Below are 25,420 nucleotides of genomic sequence, written 5' to 3' on the forward strand. Positions count from 1 at the left end.
ATGGCATTGTTCCAACCGGAGCAACACCGATTTTGCTGCGCCACACTGATTTGCAAAAGTTGTTCCTGCACTACTTTTGCAGATTTCAGGTGCAACTTCAATAGACATCAGTGCATGAAGCCACACAGATGTCTATCAAGTAGCACTTGAAAACGCGCTGGCCTTGCTACTTTGAAATTGTGTTACTTCAAGTGAAGTAGCGCGATTTCAAAGAAGCATCAATGTGAACCAGGGCTATTAAAAAAAAAAAAAAAAAGAAAAGCACTGCATACAACAAAAAAAAAAAAAAAAAAAGAAAAGAAGGATGCTCTGGGAAGCCTTGTATTCCACAGACCAGAAACTCCAAACCGTAATGCACGTAATACACGGGTCGAATTTCCAAAGAGCTTTCTTTCGAAAATCTTATCTAAGAATTTTCGTACGAATTTCACACCATTAGTGGGCTGCCGTAATGGCTGATTTTCGTACGGCCATCGAATTTTAATAAATCGGACATGTTGGAACAACTAACGATTTTCTAATCAATAATGGAAGAATTCTGTGAGAAATGTAATCGAAATGCACATGTGCAAGAAAAGAATATTCCCGGAAAGAAAAGAAGATTCCCAGACAGGAAAATTATTTTTCTGTAGGAACATAAGGTGAAATTGAAGGTTTGGTTGGTCGAATTTCGAAACCAATGGTGGCATCATCGGATCACAAAACGCACAAATTTTCTGATTTTCAAAAGAAAGTTCTTTCAAAATTCGACCCCGTGTATGGCCAGCATAAGTCTCCAAGTATGAAGAGTCACCAATTTCCCCGGTTAAAAATTCTCACTCCACCAGCCCGTTTTATGAACTCAAGTGGTTAATGTTTTATGAATTTTCAGTTGAAATGTTGATTTTTTTTGCTGATTTTTGCACTTTGGAACTTTTGAAGAAATGGCCACACTTGACATTTTCATTGATCAGCACTAGAACACTTTAAAAATTATGTTTGCACAGACACCACATTTGCACTTGTATATGATTGTGTTTTAAAGAGCCAGTACATTTTATAGCATTCTCAAATTAATCTTTATTGATTTGTCACATTGTCACTAAGCAGCTGATTGCCGATTCCTGTATAAATGACATTGGGCCCAAAAATGTGTCAAAAATCTCCAATGTGTCCGCCATAATGTCGCAATCACAATAAAAAAACGCTGATCGCTGCCATTACTAGTAAAAAAAAAATGTAATAAAAATGCCAAAAAACCATCCCCTATTTTGTAAACGCTAAAAATTTTGCTCAAAACAATCAATCGCTTATTGCAATATTTTTTTTACCAAAAATATGTAGAAGAATACGTATTGGCCTAAACTGAGGGAAAAAGTTTTTTATATATATATTTTTGGGGGATATTGTCAGTTAAAGCGACGCAGTGCAGAATCGCAAAAAATGGTCTGGTCATTGGCCTGCAAAATGGTCCGGTCTAAAAGTGGATATAGAAGAAATTCCAGACAGTCAAAACTAACCAGTTCAAACACTGTCAGGTCACCTTGAGGCGAGGTGACAGATGCACACCGTAGGGATCAGGAGTGCACCGCAAGGTTGTGGACCCTACGGCTGACTGCTGCGGAAGGGAGACAGGTCCCACCGGGGTTAGAGCGTAAGATTCCCTGGGGCGCGGAGTTTAAGAGCCAGCAGGTGTTCACCAGAGCCTCGAGTGGTGAGGATGGACTTGGCTGCAACTGGCTCCAGGTCGCGACCCCCAGCTCACATCCACAGTAGGCAACAGGAGGATAGGGATGATGAGGGACAAAGCCAAGGTCGGGGCCACAAGCAGACAAGAATAGTCGGGGACACGCCAAAAGGTCAGGATCACAGGCAAACAGGGATAGTCAAAGACACGCCAAAGTCAGTAACGGAAAACAGTAGAAGAGCACACAGCAAGTAACAGGAAGCTAATACACAAAGGAATACACAATGGTTGATCAGCACTGATGGCCTGCAGTGCACAGGTTAATATAGGGCTCCCTGATAGGGCCTGGGGTGGAGCCATGCTTAGAGGAGAGTTTATAAAAACCCCCAGGTAGAAGTGGCTGGCCTTTTAGTCTGAACACATGAGGGGAGGTAAGCAAACACATGAAGATCACTGCATAACCATGACAAACACCTTCTAGCAGCACTAGCACGGTACCCATGTTCACAAGCTGCTCACTTCACACATGTACCACAGCAAGAATATATGGAATTTTCCAAAAGTGGGAGCTGCTCAAATAATCCAAATACTACAACAGTGTTGTAGTCAGAAAATGCGCTCAAGTTACTTCAAGTAACTAACAAGAGTTGTAAGCCAACTCTGAAAAACATTTGGCTGTGAATGGAGGCATAATTTTAAGGCCTCATGCCTTAAAAAAAACTAGCTGTAATGCTAGAACCAACACCAGGAAAAAGGCAGCATTAAAAACATGAAAACATTTGGAATTGGCGTCAATGCGCATTTAGAAGCGTTCGCTTTCAGCCGTGTTTGTCTATTCAAAATCAGTGGTTCCCTATGGGAGCCCATTGATTTGAATACAAGTCGCACCAGAAGTATTATCAAGATGATCTAACTTGCAGTGCGACTTCTGTGCTGAGAATTTGAAGGGGAACCCCACCAAAATTTAGCGTGAGATCCATACTAGACCCTTACGCGAGCACGCAGCCCGGAAAGAGGGGGTGCACCCCCTCCCTCCTGGACCATACCAGGCCACATGGTCAACATGAGGGAGTTAGTACGCCTCCCACCCCAAAGCACCTCGTCTCCATGTTGATGAAGACAAGGGCCTCTTCCTGACAACCCTTGCCCGGTGGTTGTCTGGGTCTGTGCATGGGGGCTTTAACAAAGGGGCCCCCCCCACCCTAGGTGAATGAGTATGGGGTACTTCGTACCCCTATCCATTCACTTAAAAAAAAAATGTCAAAAATAAACACACTGCACGGGTTTTTAAAGTATTTCAAGTATTTTAAGGTAGCTCTGGCTCTTCTTCTTATTCTGGCAACGCCTTCTCCCTCTCCACTATCTTCTGGCTCTTTTTCAGGATCTTCTCCCTCTCATGTTCACTCAACGCAATCTCTCAATGTAATACTGGGTCTGCCGTGTGCAATGGCATATTACGGGGCCACCCGATGATGCAAGTTTGTAGGCCACGCCCCTCGACATCACTACCCAAGCACAATGGGGTGGTGATGTCACAAGGGGCGTGGCCTTCAACTTAGATTGGGTGGCCCCGTCGCATGCCACTATAAGTCATTGCACACGGCAGACCTAGCATTACACCAGGAGATGACGCTGAGTCAACATCTTAAGAACAAAGCGAGAAGACCCAGCAAAAGAGCGAGAAGATAGAGAGAGGACAGTGCAGAGGGGAGAAGGACCGGGTTGCCTTAATAAAATAATTTATAAATCTGTGTAGTGAGCTATTTCAAACACTTTTTTTGCTGAATGGGTATACCATTCACCTAGAGTAGGGGGCCGGGATCTGGGGACCCACATGTTGACTTGTTAAAGGGGGCTTCCAGATTCTGACAAGTCCCCAACAACCACCAGGCAAGGGTGGATGGGGAAAGGACCCTGTCCTCATCAACATAGGGACATGGTGCTTTGGGGTGGGGGACACAAGGACCCCCTGCCCCGAAGCACCCATGTTGAGGGCAAGTGGCCTGGTATGGTACAGGAGGGGAAGCTCGTCCCCCACCCTTCCTGACCTTTCCTGGCTACAGAAGGTATGTATCTTGGGGGGACCCCCACGCTATTTTTTGTTGGTGTGGGGGGGTTCCCCTTAAGATCCATACCAGGCCGAATGGTCTGGTATCGTCTTGGGAAGGAAGCAAGCTCACGCAAAAAAAAAAAAATGTTTACATTTTGACGTGGTTCTCTTTCAAGAATCTCAGCACACAAGTCGTATCATCTTGATCAGACTTCCGGTACGAGTTCTATTCAAATCAATGAACCCCCCATATGGAAACATTGCTTTAGAATAGAGATAGCCAGGTTACAACATTAAGCCATGTTAAATCGCATTAAACACCTTTTACCGGCATCTGGCATTTTTACAGCTCTTGCACTGGAGCCTCAGAATGTGCTGGTCCTGGGGTTTTATGGAGCTTAAAAATGCCTATGCCACTTACAGCTCCTAAACGCCTTGGTTGGCATGAGGCCATAGGCTAATATGGAGAGGCGGCGTTAAGCTGTGTAAAACGCTCCTAAAAGCAACTGTAAAAACGTCCGTGGGCATGAGGCCTAAGAAACCAGAGATATTTACCTCTCATATGCATCAACCACATGAATGTGAATGAAGCTTCATCGTACCGGCAACCCAGGGGCGGACTGACCATTCGGCCACTCGGGCATTGCCCGAGGGCCCCATCAGGGTTGCCAGCCTCAGAAAAACCAGGGATAGTATGTAAAAAAAATCAGTTTTTTTTTACATCCGACTCTGAAATGTCCTTTAGCAACATCCTTTTGGTCTAGAAATCCTGAGATTATAGCTGCCGCACATCTCCAATACCTTCTCAGCCAATAGAAACATTTCTGTGTATACTGTGTGTGCATGTATTTTATACTGTGTGATTGTATTCTGTGTTTGTATACTGTGTGGCTCCCACAGGGACCCCATGAGTTGTCAGTCCGCCCCTGCGGCAACCTGTTATATCACTTTTTTATATGTTAAAGCGGGAGTCTGCCGAGACTCCGCATTTTTTTTTTTTTTAAAAGCCAGCAGCTACAAATACTGCAGCTGCTGACTTTTAAAATAGTGACACTTACCTGTCCAGCGCGCCCGCGATGTCGGCACCCGAAGCCAATCTCTAGATCGTCTCTCGGGTGCTGCCGCCGCCATCTTGGGTATGGGAATCAGCAAATGGAGCCTTTCGGCTTCATTTCCCGGTTCCCTACTGCGCATGCGTGAGTCGCGCTGCGCAATAAGGACGGTCCCCGCTGCCTCTAGGATCTGTGTGTTTCCCAGCAGGCAGCGGGGCACTTGCGGAAAGGGGCGGGCACTTGCGGAAAGGGGTGTAATCTACGCCCCTTGCCGCAGAGAGCTATCCCGGAAGTGGGTGCAGATACCTGTACTGTACAGGTATCTGCACCCCCTCCCCCCTGAAAGGTGCCAATTGTGGCGCCGGAGGGGGGGAGGGTTCCGATGAGCGGAAGGTGCACTTTAGGGTGGACCTCCGCTTTAAAGACAAAGAAACTGCAGTGGGAATGTTTGAGAATAGATCTCCACAGTACAAGAAAAATATGTAAAAGGCTTTACTTTCATCCCAGTTGAATGATTTACCATATCTCACATCCGGTACAGTGATAGAGCTCTCAGCAATGTTCGTTGACAAAATGATCTGTTAACACAAACAAAAGCAGAAATCAGATAAGAGCCCCTTTTAATATATTTTTGAATGCACAATGACAGTTGTGGATTTAACATGCTTAACAAAAACTCAAAATGAGGGAAACAAAAAACAGACCGTTAAAAAAAACAAATGAAGTTAAAAGCAGGCAAGACGCCTACATCACATTTCACTACGATTACTACACTCTAATACCATGCAAACCGTTATTACCCTGTATACTCTAATGCCTAGCCACTCAAAACAACCAAAGCTCTAATTCAATTTAATTGGCCTATTTATATGATTGGCTGCCTCAATGTTTTAACCACTTAAGCCCGGGAAAAATTTACCCCGTTCCTGACGAGAGCACGTTTTGCGAATTTGGCACTGCGTCACATTAACTGACATTTGCTCAGTTGTACGTCGTGGCTTCCAAACAAAATTGACGTGCTTTTTTCCCCACAAAATAAAGATTTATTTTAGTGGTATTTGATCACCCCTGTGGGGTTTTTTTTTTTTTTGCGCTATACACAAAAAGCGACAATTATGAAGAAAAAAAAGTTTTTTTTTTTACATTTTGCTATAAAAAATATCCCCCAAAAAGATATAAATCTTTATTTTCCCTCAGTTTAGGCCGATACATTTTCTTCTATATATTTTTGGTAAAAAAATAAAAAAAATTGCAATAAGCGTTTATTGATTGGTTTGCGCAATAGTTATAGCGTTTACACAATAGGGGTTCGTTTTATGGCATTTTTATTCATTTACTTTACTATTAATGGCGGCGATCAGAGATTTTTATCATGACTGCGACATTATGGCAGAAACATCGGACATTTTTAACACATTTTTGGGACCATTGTCATTTATTCAACAATCAGTGCTATACAAATGCACTGATTCCTGTGTAAATGACACTGGCACTGAAGGGGTTAACCACTAGGGAGCAGGATATGGGTTGAGTGTGCCCTGGGGAGTGTTTCTAACTGGGGAGGGGGGCGTGGCTTTGTGCGATATGTCACTGATTTCTGCTCCCGATCACAGGGAGCAGAGTTCAGTGACACTGTCACTAGGCAGAATGGGGAGATGCTTGTTTACATTAATCTCTCCCAGTTCTCATCCGTGAGGTGATCGTGGGTATCCCCACGGAGATAAGAGTCCGCGAGACCTGCGACCCAACTCGCGGAACTTACCTGCTGCCTCTTAAAGGGGCACGTACACGTACGTTAGTTTGCCTGTAAGAGCCCTGCTGCCGACATATATCGGCGTGAAGTGGTCGGCAAGCGGTTAATAGGAGCATATGGGGAAGAGGAGAGAAGGCGTGCTTCAGTTGCTCTAGATTAGTTGTATATTAGTGGTTCATCATTCTGAAATCAAGGGGAGAGCATGTAAGAAATAAATATCTGGAAGGGCGTCTTTCGTGTTTCTCATTGCACAAAGCTTGACACAAGGATCCAAACCTCGCAAAATCTATGACAAAGAGGATCGCAAAAAAGCAACATTTTGGTTATACGTTTAGAGCAATCGTTTATTGAAAATCATACCATCTATGCAGATATCTAAAGGAACCAATGTTTACGCTCTAGGAATTGTTTATACAGCTAAAATGTAAATATTCATTGAGTCTGTACAAAGTTAATTTACAACATTTTTGAGAGACAGAATTCTGTCTACTCAGTGATTTTAATTTGTTTTTGTTTTTTTAAATACATAAGATTATAAGTCACTCAAATTATATATTATATTCCAGGTCATAGATACAATTGTGACTTTAGTGTCTACTGACCCAATGATTATTCTGTCATAAGGTAAAAATATAATATTTTGCTGTACAAATTACAAGAATTGTTTTAAGACACCAATCATTGTTATGAAAGACATAAATCGTGACTACATCTGCATAAAAATATACATATAGCATGTGTTGTTACAAGATAAGTATTCATAGGATATACAAGAATTATAAGTTTATCTATATAATCATTTTATGAGATAATGATTAAGCAAAATCAGACAGAGGTATATTGTACTGGTTACCAGGGTACCTGAATATACAGATATACATCATGAAAATAGAACACATTTAACAGATCATTCAGAACTGTTTTTTCTGCCCTCAGACATGCCAAGTGGTTGAAGGTGATATTACCTGAATTCAGAAAAGGTTACTCATTAGATCTTTTTCCAACCAATGGAAAAGTCGTCATGCCTTTTGGGCTGAGCTTATTATAACTTTTATGATCCTATTGTCAGACATTGGTGTTTAGGAGACAGATAAAGTCCATGGAAGGACACACAACTACCCATTCGGACACGCACAAACACTCCACTCATACCTTTCAAATCATGAAGATTCCTGGACATCTTATGCTTTGAAACACAGAGGTCACAAGAAATAATTCCCCTTTAAGAGTAGCCATTTTGAAAGCCAGGGCAGCCATTCTAAAAACTCTGGTAACCAGTAATTCAGACCAGTAGCAATTTTTGGAACATGTAATTAAGTTGAGTTGATTTTTTACAATATATTCATTTGCGTTCTTTTAGATATTGAATAATTGAGTATTATACAGTTGATAAATTATTCTCTTGAATCAGTAACAGCTTTGTAGATTTTTCTCTAAAGATACAAATTTGCAATATTTTTCATGTCTCCATTTTATTGACATAAATGTCCAATTTTATTTCACCTTGTTAACCCCACTTACTTACCTGCAGTATAGTTTATCATTGCTGTATCCTTTCAAAAGTACTACACTCCCATTTAGCATGTGTTTCAATTGATATCTAAGATTTTATGTAGCACGATTACTATTTTGTATGATTACATGTCTGGTGAATAAATTTCATATTTTTAGACTGTGGTCAGACTTGATTCACCCTGTATGTTAAAAATATTGTTTAAAAAATACTCAAATACTGTGCAGGAAAATTATCCTCATAGGCACAACACTCCAAATGTCCGCAAAGTGCAACAGCCTTTCTCCCACCCGATAGAGTGGGGGAGTGCCCTCAAAGGGAGGGCTTGGTGCTGGGTTTAGAACAGTTTTGAACTCAGGGCTTTTTCTGGCCCTGGCCATGCCCCTGACTCTAGCGTCCTGTTGGCGGCAGAACTGCCTTGGCGCTGAGACACTTGAGGAAGCGGTCCCTGAGGTTTTAAACAAGGGATGCCTGGTGCTTATATTCACAGGAAGTAGAGAACTCTTAGCTCCAGATATCTTTTGGATATATTTGTCTAAATGATCACTAAATAAACAAACATTCTCCATGAAAGGGAAAACCTGGCAATAACTTTTTACAATGAAGCTCGGCTGACCAGTTTTAAAGCCACAAAAGTCTGCGCACATGTACAGACAAGAGAGCCCAACAAGAAACCTGCTGTATTGAATCCATTAAGGTCTTAACAGCAAAACACAGTGCTGGAGGAATATCTGTCTCATTTTCAGCCAGATCATCCTCCTCTTTGTAGTGTGTTTCAAAACACACTACACTGTTTAGGCCCGTTAATCGTCTGACCTGATCCTTTATGGGCTGGCAGATACCAATTGCTGCAACAGCTGGCTGAATAGCTGAACTGGCCAAAGAAAAGGAAGCCTTTAATGACTCAAGTCCTGTGCGCTATATACTGGACAAGTTAAGTTCTTGTTTAAGGAAGAGACTACTGCATCTATGACTGGCATGCTCCACTTCTTAACCCTGTCGTGCATGGGCTATAAAAGGGAAAACCTCTTAGAAGGAACAAAAATCCTGTCAGGATGTTCCCAATCAGCATACACAGACTGTTACAACAGAGGGTGTAAGGGGAAAGCCTGTGTGGCCTGAAGAGGCCTCAGGGACCCCAAAGAGGACCTGGGGGGCTCAGTAACCTTTGCAAGAGGCAGAACAAACCATCTCGGTAAAAGTCTGGATCAAAAGCCTCTGCGACTGAAAGGCAGACATCAACTGGATATCTTCTTGTCCAGATTGATCAGAAGCAGACTCATCCGCCAGACTCTTCAGATTCCTGAGCTTTAAGCTCTTCCCCATCCTCAACCCATTCCAGCTCCTAACTAAGAGGCTCCGGGTAGGGAGGTCGGTCATGCTTCTTGCCACCCTATGGGATTGGAGGCAATATTGCCACCAATCCTGTGTTCTAACCCGGCTAGGGCCAAGTACCATTCATCCTTGGTGATAAAAGGGTGAAACAGCAGTGTTGACTGTAGGCACAATATCAGATAGGCGCAGCGTAGAGTTGCACGATTCTGGCTAAAAGGAGAATCACTGATTTTTGATTAGAAAAAAAAGATCAGGATTCTCATGACAAAATCTTTCACATTATACAAAAAAAATTAAAAATAGGCTAACTTTACTGGTTAGAGTTTTTTGTTTTTTTAATGCATTTAAAAAAAAAATTGCATTTGAAAGAACGCTGCACAAATACAGTGTGACATAAAATATTGCAACAATCACCATTTTATTCTCTAGGGTTTCTACTAAAAAATATATATAATGTTTGGGGGTTCTAAGTAATTTCATAGCAAAAAAAAAAAGATTTTAACTTGAAACCAACAAATGTCAGAAAAACTTGTGTCTATTCCATTGACAAATTGTTACAATGTTTATACATAAGTTCAACTGATAAAGTGCCCAGTTTTTCTCTTCCTTTCTTTTGAAGGCTGTGGCTTCAGAAGAGCAGAGAGAATTCTTTGCATAGAAAGAATTGTGAAACACTTTGGACCTCAATTCTAGCCAGAAATATTGTTGAGACTGAGCTGTACCGAGGCTACAACATCTGTAGAAAAGGTGTATGAAGAGTTGAGGGCACATGAATAAAAAATAAATAAATAAATAAAAACAAACACAGTGTACATGGAGACCTCAGAGAGCAGAGCTTGGGACAAAACCACAATGACGGGGCCTGACCTGCTGATAAAGATTTATGGATTTAACATTATAGAAAAATCAAAAAAAGGACTAGCAGAAAAAAATGATTAGACTTTTCAGTTCCAGCAGAACTGGAGAAAAAGACATTTATCATCCTCAGATACAGTGCATCCAGAAAGTATTCACAGCACTTCACTATTTCCACATTATGTTCCAGCCCTTTTCCAAAATGGATTACATTTTCCTCAATATTCTACAAATACCACCCCATAATGACAATGTGAAAGAAGTTTGTATGAAATCTTTGCAAATTTATACCTGTGGTAAATTCACTTGATTGGACATGATTTGGCATACACCTATCTATAGAAGGTCCCACGGAAAATAGTGCATGTCAGAGCACAAACCAAGGCATGAGGTCCAAGGAATTTATCTGCAGATGTCCGAGACAGGATTGTATCAAGGCACAAATGTGGGGAAAGGATCATTCACAAATGGAAGAAGTTCAGAACCAAGACTCTTCCTAGAGCGGGCCAGCCACCCAAATTGAGCGATCCGGAGAGAAAAGTGACCAAAAAGACGATGGTCACTCTGACAGAGCTCCAGTGTTTCTCTGTGGATTAAGGAGAACCTTCCAGAATAACCACCATCTCTGCATAACTCCACCAATCAGGCATGTATGGTACAGTGGCCATACAGAAGCCACTCAGGGGGGAAAAAAAAAAAAAACATATGACAGCCCCGCCTGGAGTTTGCCAAAAGGCACCAAGTTTTTGAGTTAATATTTTATGTGAAAGTTTCTGAAAATATATGCAAGTTATATTGGTCTCTGAAGGTCACAAAACAGAGTGTACAGGAAGGAGTGGTTTTGCTGAGTAGGTACTTCTATTTTTGAGTTACTATGTCAGGACAATGGGTGGAGTTATGCTACTTATCTATAGACTGAACCATATTAGGTATATATGCAAATATGGGTGTTATTAGGATATGCTGACATAACATTATGAAAGAGTATAAGAATGGAGTTGGATTATGAGAGTTAGGAAGAGCTGGGAAGAGAAAGAACTCTACACTTTGTAGAATGCAGAGCAGATGTCCCTCTCCTCCTCCTGGGACTATAACCATGCCATATGCTACCAACTCTTGTTGAAGTATTGAACGAACGAAGGATTCTTCAATTTCTACTCCTGAAAGTATGTTGCAAATGCGACCTTGGATAAAGACGCACATATCTCCGCTACACACCCTTTAGGAGAAGGGATACCGATTCACATATTACACAAAGACATTGCTATTCATTCAGAAACGACCCTGTAAGTATAGTAGCATACTAGAGTAATATGTATTTTACTAGAGTATGTAGAGTATGTAGTTTTTTACGAATACCTACGCTTTTTCTTTCAGCAACTAAAGGACTCTCCGACCATTAGACATAAAATTCTCTGGTCTGATGAAAGATTGAACTCTTTGGCCTGAATGGCAAGCATCATGTCTGGAGGAAACCAGATATTGCTCATCACCTGGCCAATCCCATCCTTACAGTGAAGCATGGTGGTGGCAGCATCATGCTGCAGAGATATTTTTCAGCAGCAGGAACTATGAGACTAGTTAGGATTGAGGGAAAGATGAATGCAACAATGTAGAGAGACATCCTTGATGAAAACCTGCTCCAGAGCACTCTAAGACCTCACAATGGGGTGAAGGTTCATCTTCCAAAAAGGACAACGACCCTAAGCATACAGCCAAGATAACAAAGGAGTGGGCTATGGGACAACGCTTAATGTCCTTGAGTGGCCCAGCCAGAGCCCAGTTTTTATTCCGATTGAACATCTCTGGAGAGATTTGATAACGACTGTGCACTGACGCTACCCATCCAACCTGATGGAGCTTGAGAGGTTCTGCAAAAAATGGGAGAAATTACCCAAAAATAGATGAGCCCGGCTTGTAGCAGCATAATCAAAAAGATTTGAGGCTCTAATTGGTGAAAAAAAGGTGCTTCAAAGTATTGAGAAAAGGCTGTGAATAATTATGTACATTTGATTTAATAAATTTGCAAAGATCTCAAATAAATTTCTTTCACATTGTCATAGTGTATTGTTTGTAGAATATTGAGGAGAAATCAGCGTTAGACTTACCAGTAAATCTGTTTCTAGGAGCTGACCAGGACAGTACAGGAAAGACAGGCTCCACACTCCTCCAAGGTTATAACAGGAGGGAGGGAATCCCTGCTGTCCTAGACTACTCCTAGAAACAGTTACCAATAAGTCTAACTCTAGTTTTGTCCAGCCGTCAGTCCAGGACCGCACAGAAAAGGATCAAAGAACTTACCAGATTTGGGGGGGTTACCGCCTGGAGGGCCTTCCTCCCAAACGCTTGATCTTGCGCTGAGAGAAGGGAGAAGGTCCAGCATATGTTTAATAAACGTTGAGTAGCTTGACCATGTTGCTGCTTGGCAGATTTGTTATAGTGTCGCCCCAAATCGCTCCGCCCAAGAAGCAGGCATCGACCACGTAGTTAGCCATCAGGGAACTTTGGTGTTTTGTAAGCTTCCATAATTGCCTGTTTGATCCAACAGGTGATCATGCTTTTCGAAGCTTGACACCACACATTTTTACTAGAATGTACAGTAAATAGGGCATTAGATTTTCTGATGCCTTCACATAATTCCAAATCGTACAAGACACAGGCCCTCACATCCAGTTGGTGGAATTCTGCTTCTTTAGGAATGGTTGGAGATGCACAGAAGGAGGGCACCACAATCTCCAGGGCCCTATGAAATTTAGAGGCCACCATCGGCAAGAACCACAGATCTGTACGCATCAACAGCCTGGTCAGGAATGGTTCTTTAACCACTTCGGGACCACCCACCGTCGTTATACGTCGGTACTTTGAAGAGGGATAATGTTATGGCAGCAGCTAGCTGCCATAACCCCAGTACCCTCCTCTTCAGCGGGCAGTCCACTTCAAGAGAAAAGCGGTCTCTCATCGGTGGCAGGAGAGGGGTCCCCCCTCCCGCCGCGATCCAATGCCCTCCACCGCGTACCGCATCATCAAAATGTCACTTCCACTCAAAGCTATTAAAAAAGGGACTTTTTTTTTCAAATTTTTCTTCACTTTGCATTTTTGTGTAAATGTTATTCACTTTGCAGTTTTTTATTTGCTAAAAAAGTTTAAATTATCCAATAGATTTCGTTCCACTTCACAATTGTGTCCCACTTGTTGGTGATTCTTCACAAAAAATTAAAATTTTATATCTTTATGTTTGAAGCCTGAAATGTGGCAAAAGGTTGAAAAGTTCAAGGGGGCCAAATACTTTCGCAAGGCACTGTATATACAGTGGCGATCAATTTGAACGGCTGTGGATGGTGAATGTTGGAGAGGTTGCCATATTTTCGATGAGCGATTATTGACCCTTTGGGGTCTGGTAAGAAGCCATTTCTTACATAGGTGGTGGTGGATTCTACACGGTTCACAGTAGAAGACTTCTGAATGGACTAATTTTTGTACCTTTTTTGTCACAATTATGGTCACTAATGGTGTCTATTATATTCTTTGAAAAAAATTTGACACTTTTTATATTGTTTTGATGACAATGATTTAGATTTGTTGACTATTAGTCACATATTTTGTTTCACTAATTTGGAGCATGTATACACTTTTGTATTGAGTTTTCTCTATTGCACCTGTACCACTAAGTTTTGAGTTAATTCAATAGTGAGCATTTTTTTTTTTTTTGCATTGGTCAGATCAATCAGCATTGGGGTTTGCTAGAATGGCTAAGGGGATGGTGGCCCCGACAGGTGGGTATCACATTGATTTATTGTGAGTTAGTGCGGTTCTTTAGTTTTATAAATATTAAATATTTGGCATAATGTGATAATAATGTTTCTTTAATTTAATAATAATTAGATATACCGTATATACTCGAGTATAGGCCGACCCGAGTATAAGCCGAGGCCCCCAATTTACCCCCAAAAAACTGGGAAACCTATTGACTCGTGTATAAGCCGAGGGTGAGATATGCCTGTCCATCCCTGTGTGTGTGTCCATCCATCCATCCATCCCTGTGTGTGTGTGTCCATCCGTGTGTGTGTGTGTGTGTGTGTGTGTGTGTGTGTGTGTGTGGCCTTGTGTGTCCAGCCTACCTGTGTCCCCAGCCTCCGTCCGGTCCCGAGCCTCCGTCCGGTCCCGTCCCGTCCCGAGCCGAGCCTCCGTCCGGTCCGGTCCCGTCCCGTCCCGAGACTCCGTCCGGTCCCGTCCCGTCCCGAGCCGAGCCTCCGTCCGGTCCCGTCCCAGGATCACCGCTCTTCGTCGGCGCCCATTTTCCTGTTCAAATGCCGCGCCTCCCTGTCTGTGATAGGCGGAACACAATTTCCCAGCAGTCTGTGTTCCGCCTATCACGGCCATCCTTTCATCCTCGTCCGTAGTACGAGGATGAGCGGATGTCCGTGATAGGCGGAACACAGGCTGCTGGGAAATTCAGTGTTCCGCCTATCACAGGCGAAGGCGGAGCCGGAGGCGCGGCTTTTGAATTAGAATAGAATGGCCGCTGTCTGTCTGCTCGACACGCTGATCGAGCAGGCAGACAGCGATGACTCGAGTATAAGCCGAGGGGGGCACTTTCAGCCTCAAAAAAGAGGCTGAAAATCTCGGCTTATACTCGAGTATATACGGTACTCTGAATTTCCAAGAAAAAGCAGAGCTATTATTCAAAAAGAAATGCAATGGACAATTCCACTTGCATGAATTATCAAGTATTGGGAACAAGTATCAATGTCATATATAATGTTATGCTATTGTTTACAATATGATATGATTATCTCGATATGTAATTTTAACAATTTGTACCAATTAAAATTATTTTTATATCAACAACTATGTGCTCCCCTCGGTGTCAGCTCTCCATCCTTTAAAGTCCTACTTGCATGAAATTTATTCCCAAAACGCACATAACCGCTAAAAGAAAGCTTTTTGTGTAAAAAAAACACACTAAATAGATATTTTTATTTACAATGTTGAATAAGTTTGGAATTGCCAGGTAATATAGCGCAGTGTCAAATAGCATAAAATGGTCTAGTCATGAAGGGGGTAAAACCTTCCAGAGCCGGTTAAGTGGTTAGGGTAAAAACAGTCTGGCCTTTAGAACACATCATGGACACACAGGAAAGCTTTGTTATTCATATTTATCAGTTGGAAAAGCTCTACACGAAGAACAAAAGTGCCATTGATGGGGAAGGAACACAAATACCTATAACCAATGGGAAGACCATATACAAGCCTGTACATAAAAAGCATTAGGAAAAAAAAAATTGAAGACAAAGTAAACATTTGAAAGCAATGTCAAAAATAGCCATTGTGTAAAGGTCGCAACTACTCATTGCGTTATCATTCATAATACACCTTCACGCTCCTGCAGCTGCATCACAACCACAGTTCATTGACTATTTTAACCATGAAATACCTTTCTGTAGCCCATAACTGGAGCCATGAATACCATGTTCTGTTCATCCAGAGTGATGCTCGAATGCAGGGGATAAACATGCAACCTGGAATAAAAGGAGGTAATGTAAGTTACTGCCAACATGGCCAACACATCTTACATTCCATATCCCCTGCAATAAGAGTCTAAAAATAGATATGATTGAGCATCTCAATGTGAAGGGCATAACATGTGGATGCTTATATGGAATGGTAGCTGTAGGCAACAGAAAATCAGGACAGAAAACAAATATCTAACTGTCCTATGGAATTCACAATCTACATTTGGATCAGTGACAGCAACTGACACAAAAAATAAATAAATATACCTTTTATGAACCATGCTTGTGAACAGCTCATGCATATAGTTGATTTCAAATATGCCTGTAAATACAAAACAACGTCAAACATTTACATAGGTTTTTTAAATGCTAAAACTGGATGTATTCAATTACAATAAAAAAAATGAATCTCCGGTAAAAGGACAGCAGAAGCATCAGTGTAAACCTTTATTTTCAGGTACATAAATGTAGTAATTAGCCAAATTGATTCCATATAATTTACCGAATACAATATGAAAGTGACAGATTACAAATGTAACCACTTGCCGACCGTAGGACGTCCTGGGCTTTCAGTAGGGAAATCTGAATGATGCCTGCAGCTACAGGCATCACCCAGATATTTTTTTCACAGTCTTTAATTCCCTACACCATAGGAATGATCATGGCGGCAGTACAGCCGCTTGATCGTTTATACCAGCGACTTGAGGGGATGCCCCCCGCCCTCCTGTGCTTCTTGGGTCTCTCCTGAACAAACAGGGACCCAGAGAAGGAATCTGCCAGTGGCAGAAGGAAGTCAGAGAAAATTGAGGGACAGATGGTCCCCGACACTCTACGACTTTCGGAAGGCCCAGGCACGAAGTCACGACGTCAAATCCGGGCCGGTGAAAGTAAAAAAAGCCGAGAACTCGGCAGGAAAGGCTGGGATCGTGCAGTTTTATTTTGCCCTGAGCCTTTCCTACCTAGAGGAAAGATGTGGGGTCTTAGAGACCCCACATCTATCCATAAAGAGAACCTGTCACACACCATTCCTATTACAAGGGATGTTTACATTCCTTGTAATAGGAACAAAACGTATCAAAAATATTTTTAAAAGGGAAAGTGTAAAAAAAAAAAAAAAAAAAAAAACACGTGAATAATAATAAAAAAAAAAAAACTTGTACGCAGAAGTGAACACATATGTAAACAACGTTCAAACCACACATTGAGGCATCACCATGTACGTTAGAGCGAGAGCAATCATTTTAGCACTAGACCTCCCCCTAACTCTAAACACGTAACCCGTAAAAGAAAAAAAAATTTAAGTAAAGCATCGCCTATAGGGATTTTTAAGTACTGAAGTTTGGCGCCATACCACAATTTTGCGCAATTTTAAAGCGTGACATACGAGTTATTTACTCGACGTATCTGTCACATTATACAAAAAACCGTAACGGTTTCATTTTTTTCTTTATGCATTAAAAATTGCTGCGCAAATACCATGTGACATAAAAAGTTGCAATGACTGCCATTTTATTCCCCAGGGTGTCTGCTAAAAAATAGTGGGGACGGAAAGTATTCAGACCCCCCCTTAAAATTTTCACTCTTTGTTATACTGCAGCCATTTGTTAAAATCATTTAAGTTTATTTTTTTTTTCCTCATTAATGTACAAGCAGCATCCCATACTGACAGAAAAACACAGAATTGTTGACATTTTTGCAGATTTATTAAGGCTGGGTTCACATTGCAGCGATGTGGGAATACCACGAATCCGCGGCGGGTTCCCACATCGCATACCTCCTGGCGGCAGTTCACACTGCCCTATGCGAACTGCTGGGAGTGTCAGTGACATGTTAATGACACCCCCAGATCAGTTCGCATATCGCAGGGCGATCTGCAAACTCGGACAGGAATCGGATCGCATGGTATGAACACCCATGCGATCTCATTCTGCTGCAGACCAAAAAAAAGGGTCCTGTGCGAGTTTGGGCCGTGTGTGATGCAAATTCAGCCATACTATCTGTATGGCTGAACTCGCATCGCACAGAGATCGGATGTGATTTGCAGTGCGAATCACATCCGTTCTCATAAACCGCTGCAGTGTGAACCCAGCCTTAAAAAGAAAAACTGAAATATCACATGGTCCTAAGTATTCAGACCCTGTTGCACTCATATTTAACTCAGGTGCTGTCCATTTCTTGTGATCATCCTTAAGATGGTTCTACACCTTTGAGTCAAGCTGTGTTTGATTATACTGATTGTACTGGATTAGGAAAGCCACACGCGTGTCTATATAAGACCTTGCAGCTCACAGTGCATGTCACAGCAAATGAGAATCATGAGGTCAAAAGAAAGTGCCTGAAGAGCTCAGAGACAGAATTGTGGCAAGGCACAGATCTGGCCATGGTTACAAAAAAAAAATGTCTGCTGCACTTAAGGTTCCTAAGAGCATAATGGACTCCATAATCCTTAAATGGAAGACATTTGGGACAACCAGAACACTTCCTAGAGCTGGCCGTCCAGCCAAACTGAGCTATCTGGGGAGAAGAGCCTTGGTGAGAGGTAAAGAAGAACCTAAAGATCACTGTGGCTGAGCTCCAGAGATGCAGTCGGGAGATGGGAGAAAGCTGTAGAAAGTCAACCATCACTGCAGCCCTCCACCAGTCAGGGCTTTATGGTAGAGTGGCCCAACGGAAGCCTCTCCTCAGTGCAAGACACATGAAAGCCCGCATGGAGTTTGCTAGAATAAAAAAAAAAAAAAAAAAAACCTCAAGGACTCCAAGATAGTGAGAAATAAGATTCTCTGGTCTGATGAGATCAATATAGAACTTTTTGGCCTTAATACTAAGCAGTATGTGTGGAGAAAACCAGGCACTGCTCATCGCCTGTCCAATACAGTCCCAACAGTGAAGCATGGTGGTGAAAGCATCATGCTGTAGGGATGTTTTTCAGCTGCAGGGAGAGGACGACTGGTTGCAATTGAGGGAAAGATAAATGCGGCCAAGTACAGGGATATCCTGGACAAAAACCTTCTCCAGAGTGCTCAGGACCTCAGACTGGGCCGAAGGTTTACCTTTCAACAAGACATTGACCCTAAGCACACAGCTAAAATAATGAAAGAATGGCTTCACAACAACTCCATGACTATTCTTGAATGGCCAAGCCAGAGCCCTGACTTAAACCCAATTGAGAAATCTCTGTAGAAAAATGGCCGTCCACCGTTTACCATCCAAACTGACAGAACTGGAGAGGATCTGCAAGGAGGAATGGAGGAGGATCCCCAAATCCAGGTGTGAAAAACTTGTTGCATCTTTCCCCAAAACACTCATGGCTGTTATTAGATCAAAAGGGTGCTTCTACTAAATACTGAGCAAAGGGTCTGAATACTTAGGACCATGTGTCTCAGTCCATCAGTGTGCGGTGTAATATTACCACCTGGATGAGACCAAGTGATAAAGAAACACAGCACTCCCAACACTGGCCCCACATCTAAGAGGTCCATGCTATCATGCTACGCTCTCCTCTTAATCCAGTCCCACCTCCACGATCCCATGTCCCCCTCCTCCTGCAGTCCATAAAACACTGGCCACTGTTCCAACTAATAAGACCAATGAGAAGTTACTAAACCATAAAAAGCGGAGCACTGCTCCAAAGTAGTAGAAATAAGAATAAATCCATAGCAGTTATACAATTTATTGTTAATAAAAATCATCAGATAAATTGTGTGCAAGCTAACAATAGGTGCTTGAAGCAAATAAAAGGTGAAAATGTACAGGAGCATTCAATAACTCACATAGATGGTAAGGTGCACTTCACTGCCAGGTTGAATGGATGGATGGGCTCAATCTCTGGCTTTTCTAAGGGGTCTTGACAAGGGATGAAGCCGGTGACACCCTGGGACACCCTAAGGAGACACGCTCACAGGCCGAAGGAGACCCACACAGACTCAGAGGGGGCATCAAATGCAGGTGCTCTGCAAAAGATGCACACAGTGAGAACACGGGAAAGCTGGAGCCAGTGCAGCTAGAAAAAAAGCAGTTAGACACAAGACAACTATAATCCAAACTGAGAAGATGCCTATTCGGTCCAGGACTACATGTTTTGGTGTTTAATACCTTCTTTCAAGTCACAGTCATGTAGTTCAGGACCGAGTCCGCATCCTCCCAGTTTGGATTATAGTTATTCGGTGTCCAACAGCTTTTTTTTGGGCTGCATGGTCTCCAGCTTTATGGTGCCCTCACTGTGTATCTTGTGCGGAGCACTTCCGCCAGCATCTGTTGCCCCATCTGAGTTTGTGTGGGTCTCCCCTGGCTTATGAGTGTGTCTCCAGGTCTCCCTAGCTCCTTCCCTCGTCAAGACCCCTCAGGAGATCCAGGGGCTGAGCCATCTATTCGACCTGGCAGTGACATGCACCTTACCTAATGCGAGTTATTGAATGCTCCTGTACCACTACTGATGGCTAGCAGCAGCTGTCCTTGGCTTTGTTTACAATCATCTATTAGCAGGGTCCCCCTGCTGACAGATTAATAAGTCATCAGTTGTTAAAGACGTGGCAGCCACGTGCCTTAAAGTGGTTGTCAACAGGCACAGCTGTCTGCGGCACACATGCGGAGTGGCGGCCATCTTTCTACACCCAGGCCGTTTACAATGTGATCGCTCCGTCAAATCAGCGATCACTTGTACGGTGGTTCCTCCCTCTCCTCTCTGTACTGATCTGTACAGTGGAGGGGAGAGATCGGATGGAAGCAGCGCTGTGGGCTGGATCTGTATTGCTCACAGCACTGCTCTGTGACAGCCATCCCTCCATACCCTGCAATACCCAGCCAATATTACAGTGGGGGAGATTGTGGATATTACAGTGGGGACTATATGGTAGTGGAATTTTCACAGGTTTTTGCAAATTCAATTATTTGCTGATCCGAAAAATGATCAGCTCCATCACTCTGATCCGAGGAACGATCCGATCTGTGAGTTTTTTGATCCGTTGCACCCCTATCTTTAACCGATAATTGCTGCATTCTTTTGTGTGCAATTCAGTTGTCAGCGGAAGAATCCCACTGACAGCTGAAAGAATAGAGCCAGCCGGTATCTGTTTTAATTATCAGTGCATTTGCATGCGTACCTATACCTGTGTAAATGCTTAGTATCGGCACCGGTGCAACCCTAAATTTAAGGGTTAGGAGACTGAATACTCCATTTCACAGGACTAACATTGAAATGGTTCAAGTATGAAATATACCAATGCTTTGGTGGCAAAACAATTTGAGCGGCTTAGAGTGTAACTAAACCCAGGACCTTGAATTCATGTCTGGTTTCCCACAGAACATGGAAATGCAATTATTTTAGTAAATATAAACTGCCAAATACCCTTTATCAGCAGTATATAGCAGTCTTGTGACTTATCAGTGCCTGTTTAAAGCTTGTAGAAGGAGTTTCTATACTGCACTGTCTGTCCTATAAGGATGCTGGACCCCTGACCCTTTGTCTGGAAAGCACTGAATGGCCTCGTGCTGATCACATGCACTCCCAAGGGGAAAAAAAAAACGCTACCAATAAAAACCAAACTGAGCATGTGCAGCCTGACTCCAGTAACTGTCTTATCCAGACATATATTGGAGACAATGCAAGAAGGGGAGGTTCTGTGCATACAGGATCAAACAGCCTTTATACACAATGCACACAATGCAGAGGATTAACCTCTTAAGTTCCACAGTAAGTATAACAAGCATGCTTTACTGCATATACAGACTGATTTTACTGTTGTGGGTTTAATAACACTTTAAAATTGAACTCCAGGCAGATATAAAAAAAGAAACTAAAAACCATCTGCACAAATTTAATATATATTTTTTTTTAAATAGAAGCAGTGTGGAGTACCTAAATTTGACCTGTTACGCAGCCTGTTGCAATTCCCTGTACAGCAAAGCTACCAGTTGAGGAATGGGAAGCAGCACACACAGCCAGGCAGTAGTGCTGCAATCATGTCGACAGAGAGAAAGATAAGCTCATCAGCCTTTTGGTTCTCATTTCACCATCACGAAGGACAAGACCTGCAAGTTTTACAAGTAGTTCACAAGCCGAATATTGTATTTGCCTGGAACACACCTTTTTTAAAAAAAAGAATAAAATAATTAAAATTCTCAGCAGATTACAGGTGCAATCTCAGGCTCCTACAGACTCTCAGGACAGTGGTCGGCTCATACCTTGTACAGGTAGGCAGGTTACCTGAGAGCAGGAAGATCAATGTACTATGAGTGCACGCACCAGAGCCCATGTAGTTTGAGAACTACAATATGTCAGTTGGCGGTACATATAGGCATTAATTCACAGGAAACTCTGAAAACATTTCAACTTTAGACAGCGGTGTGGGGAGAGGAACACCCGCCCGCTGTCACGGAGGCTCTCACAGATCCCTCCTTTCCCTCACAAAAGGGACAAGGAAGTTACAGATGCAAGTTCAGTGTGGGATGAGGCATCACTGTAAGCTGCAATGTGGCCCAAATCTGTAGCCGTTTGAACAGATGCTAACCAATGATCTCCCTGCAGAGCTGCCTAAACCTACAGGAGGTACAGTATTCAAGCCGGGCAGGTTAGATGCGAGGAAGCTTTTGGGGAAGGTCCGCAGATTAGGGCTGTAGAGGGAGATGTACACAAGTATTCACAGTATTTACTCAGTACTTTTTTGAAGCACCTTTGAGCCCAATTACAGCCTCAAGTCTGAGTATGATGCTACAAGCTTGGCTCACTTAATTTTGGGCAGTTAATCCCATTCTTCTTTGCAGGACCTCTCATGCTCCATCACGTTGGAAGGGGAGCTTCGGGGATAGCCATTTTCAGATTTCTCCAGAGATGTTCAGTAGCATTGAAGCCTGGGCTCTGGCTGGGCCATTCAAGGACATTCACAGCGTTGTCCCGTAGCCACGCCTTTGTCATCTCGGCTGTGTGCTGTGGGTCATTGTCCTGTGCTCTGGGGCATTTTTTCGTCAAGGATGTCTCTGTACATTGCTGTATTCATCTTTCCCTTGATCTTGACTAGCCTCCCAGTTCCTACCACTGAAAAACATTCCCACAGCAGGATGCTGCTGCCAACACTATTCTTCACTGTAGGGATGGTATTGGTCAGGTGATGAGCATTGCCTAGATTCCTCCACATGACGCTTGCCACTCAGGCTAAAGAGTTAAATATTTGTTTCATCAGACCAGAGAATTGTGTTTATGGTCCGAAAGTCCTTCAGGTGCCTTCAAGAAAACTACAGGTGGACTGCCATGTTCCTTCTGCCGAGGCGTAACGTCCATCTGGCCACTCTACCATACAGACCTGAATGGTGGAGTGCTGCAGAGATGTTGTTCTTGGAAGGTTCTCCTTTTGCCACAGAGACACAGGGGATCTCTGTCAGAGTGACCATCGGGTTCTTAATCACCTACCCAAGGCCCTTCTCCACCAATCACTTAGCTTGGCCAGATGGCCAGCTCTAGGAAGAGTCCTAGCGATGGATGCCACTATGCTCATTGGGACCTGCAAAAATGTTTCTGTACCCTTTCCCAGATCTGTGCTTCGATACAATCCTGTTTCTGAGGTCTACAGACAATTCCATGGACTTAATGGCTTTGTTTGTGCTCTGACATGCACTGTTAACTGTGGTATTCTGGTATGTACCTTTCTAAATCATGTCCAAATTAATTTACCACAGGTGGACTCTAATCAACTTGTACAAACACCTCAAGGATGATAAGTGGAAGCAGGATGCACCCTGAGCTCAATTCTGAGTTTCATGGCAAAGGCTGTGAATACCTACGTACATGTTATTTTTTTTTTCCTTTTTTTTTTATAAATTTGCAAAGATTTCAAACAAACTTCTTTCAGCCTAGGTTCACATTGGAGTGAACTGGCATGTGATTTCGGAGATCAAATTGCATGGCAAGTCACAGCCTATTGGAGGCAATGACACTGTTACAATCGGTGCGACACCGGTTTTGTGCAGCCGCACCGAATTACAAAAGTAGTTCCTGCGCTACTTTCGCCATTTTCAGGTGCGCCTTCAATAGACATCTGTGCATGAAGCCACACAGATCTCTATCGGGTAGCACCTAAAATCACTCTGACCTTGCTACTTTGAAGTTGTGCTACTTCAAGTGAAGTAGAGACTATTTCAAAGTAGCATCAATGGACTCACATATTGTTATTATGGGATGTGGCTTGTAAAATTGGGGAAAATAATGAATTTAACACATTTTTGGAATCAGGCTTTAACATAAATGTGGAAAAAGTGAAGCACACTGAATAATTTCAGGGTACACTAAGTATCACAGGTTGGCTTTACTCCCACAGAATAAGCTGCCCCTCATTTCTACTCCAGCAAACAAGGTGCTGCTGCTCGCCGATCGCATGTGTTCCTGACATCTGGTGGAAGCCGTTGAGAAATCATGAATGTGGGCATGTTTTAAAGTGGTTTCCCATCGTCAGACTAGGAAATGTGAGAGTCCACACAAAAATCTGCAAGAGTGCTGGCCGATTTCAGAAGCAGCACAATGAACATAACACACTAATTGGCCTGGTCCCTTGTTCTGGTACCCACTTTACCCCCATTAGCAACATCCCCAATTTAAAAAAAAAAAGACTCCTAGCAGCAATTCAATTTGCAGTCTTATAGCCCAAAATAACTTGCATTTCCATCTGTGACAATATGTTTATGTCACAAATAGGCTACTGAATATGAACAGTACCTGTCAAAGAAGCCTGCTACTCTGCTACAGTCAAGCATTAAACCCTATGCCCCCCCCCAAGGAACTGCAAGGAGGTCACATTACCGCAGGGGCTGCTTTGTTTAAGAGGAACAAAAGCAGCATAAAATAGAGATCTAGGGAGAATAGGTAGTGCTTAACCACTTCATCCCTGTTAGAATTTACCCCCTTCCTGGCCAGAGCACTTTTTGCAATTCGGCACTGTGTTGTTTTAACTGACGATTGCGCAGTTGTGCAGCGTGGCTCCCAAACAAAATTGATGTCCTTTTTTTCCCCACAAATAAAGCTTTCCTTTGGTGGTATTTGATCACCCCTGCAGTTTTTATTTTTTGCGTTAAACAAAAAAGCAACAATTTAGGGGGGGGGGGGGGGGGGGGAAGGGCTTTTTTTTTACATTTTGCTATAATAAATATCCCCCAAAAATATATAAAAAAAGATTATCCTCAGTTTAGGCCGATATGTATTCTTCTACATATATTTGGTTAAAAAAAACTTCTGTTTCCCATGCTTTTAAAGTCCGACAAAGGTCTACTATTTAGTACTCCTTTCCTTTTTATATATTCCCGTTAAAATAACAGCCCTGCAGTAAGTTCAACATTTTTGCAACAGCGTTTTAAAAAAATTCAATAAAAAAAATAAGATTTTTTTTTAATGGATCATAAAATGTTTAAAAAAAAAAAAAACACTAGATAGCCGCGTTTTTGAGCGTTTATTGGCGTTTGACATTAGAGCGCTTTCAAAGCTGAAAAACTCCTCTCACTAGGTTAAAGCTAAAAAAACGATGTGTGCATGGACACCTAGAATAACATGATGGTGGGCTTATTGACTATAGAAAAAAAAAAAAAAAACAGCCAAAAACAGCTGCTGTAAAAAAAAGGTCCAAAAATGTGAAGTGTGCATGAGGCCTGAAAGTAACCCTGCCATATCACAAAAAATGGCCTGGTCAGGAATGGGGGGGGGGGGG

General features: G+C 42.5%; 1 protein-coding gene across 3 annotated transcripts in view; it reads right to left on the reverse strand.

Annotated features, from left to right (window-relative positions):
- TDRD9 (tudor domain containing 9) overlaps positions 1–25,420 on the reverse strand; it is a 391,054-nt gene that overhangs the window by 180,145 nt on the left and 185,489 nt on the right. For all 3 annotated transcript variants that reach the window (XR_013270091.1, XM_077467571.1, XM_077467570.1), the window contains exons 10-12: positions 16,005–16,059; positions 15,659–15,743; positions 5,289–5,346 (exon numbers count right to left, since the gene is read on the reverse strand). Coding sequence is in view for 2 of the 3 variants with exons in the window: in XM_077467571.1 (XP_077323697.1) it covers positions 5,289–5,346; positions 15,659–15,743; positions 16,005–16,059 (198 nt within the window). In the remaining variant the exon portion in view is untranslated. The remainder of the gene's footprint in view (positions 1–5,288; positions 5,347–15,658; positions 15,744–16,004; positions 16,060–25,420) is intronic.

This window comes from Lithobates pipiens, unplaced genomic scaffold (genome assembly GCF_037356315.1).
Source record: "Lithobates pipiens isolate NorthernLeopardFrog02 unplaced genomic scaffold, aLitPip1_a1.2 Scaffold_57, whole genome shotgun sequence".
In the NCBI taxonomy this organism is placed as follows: Eukaryota; Metazoa; Chordata; class Amphibia; order Anura; family Ranidae; genus Lithobates; species Lithobates pipiens.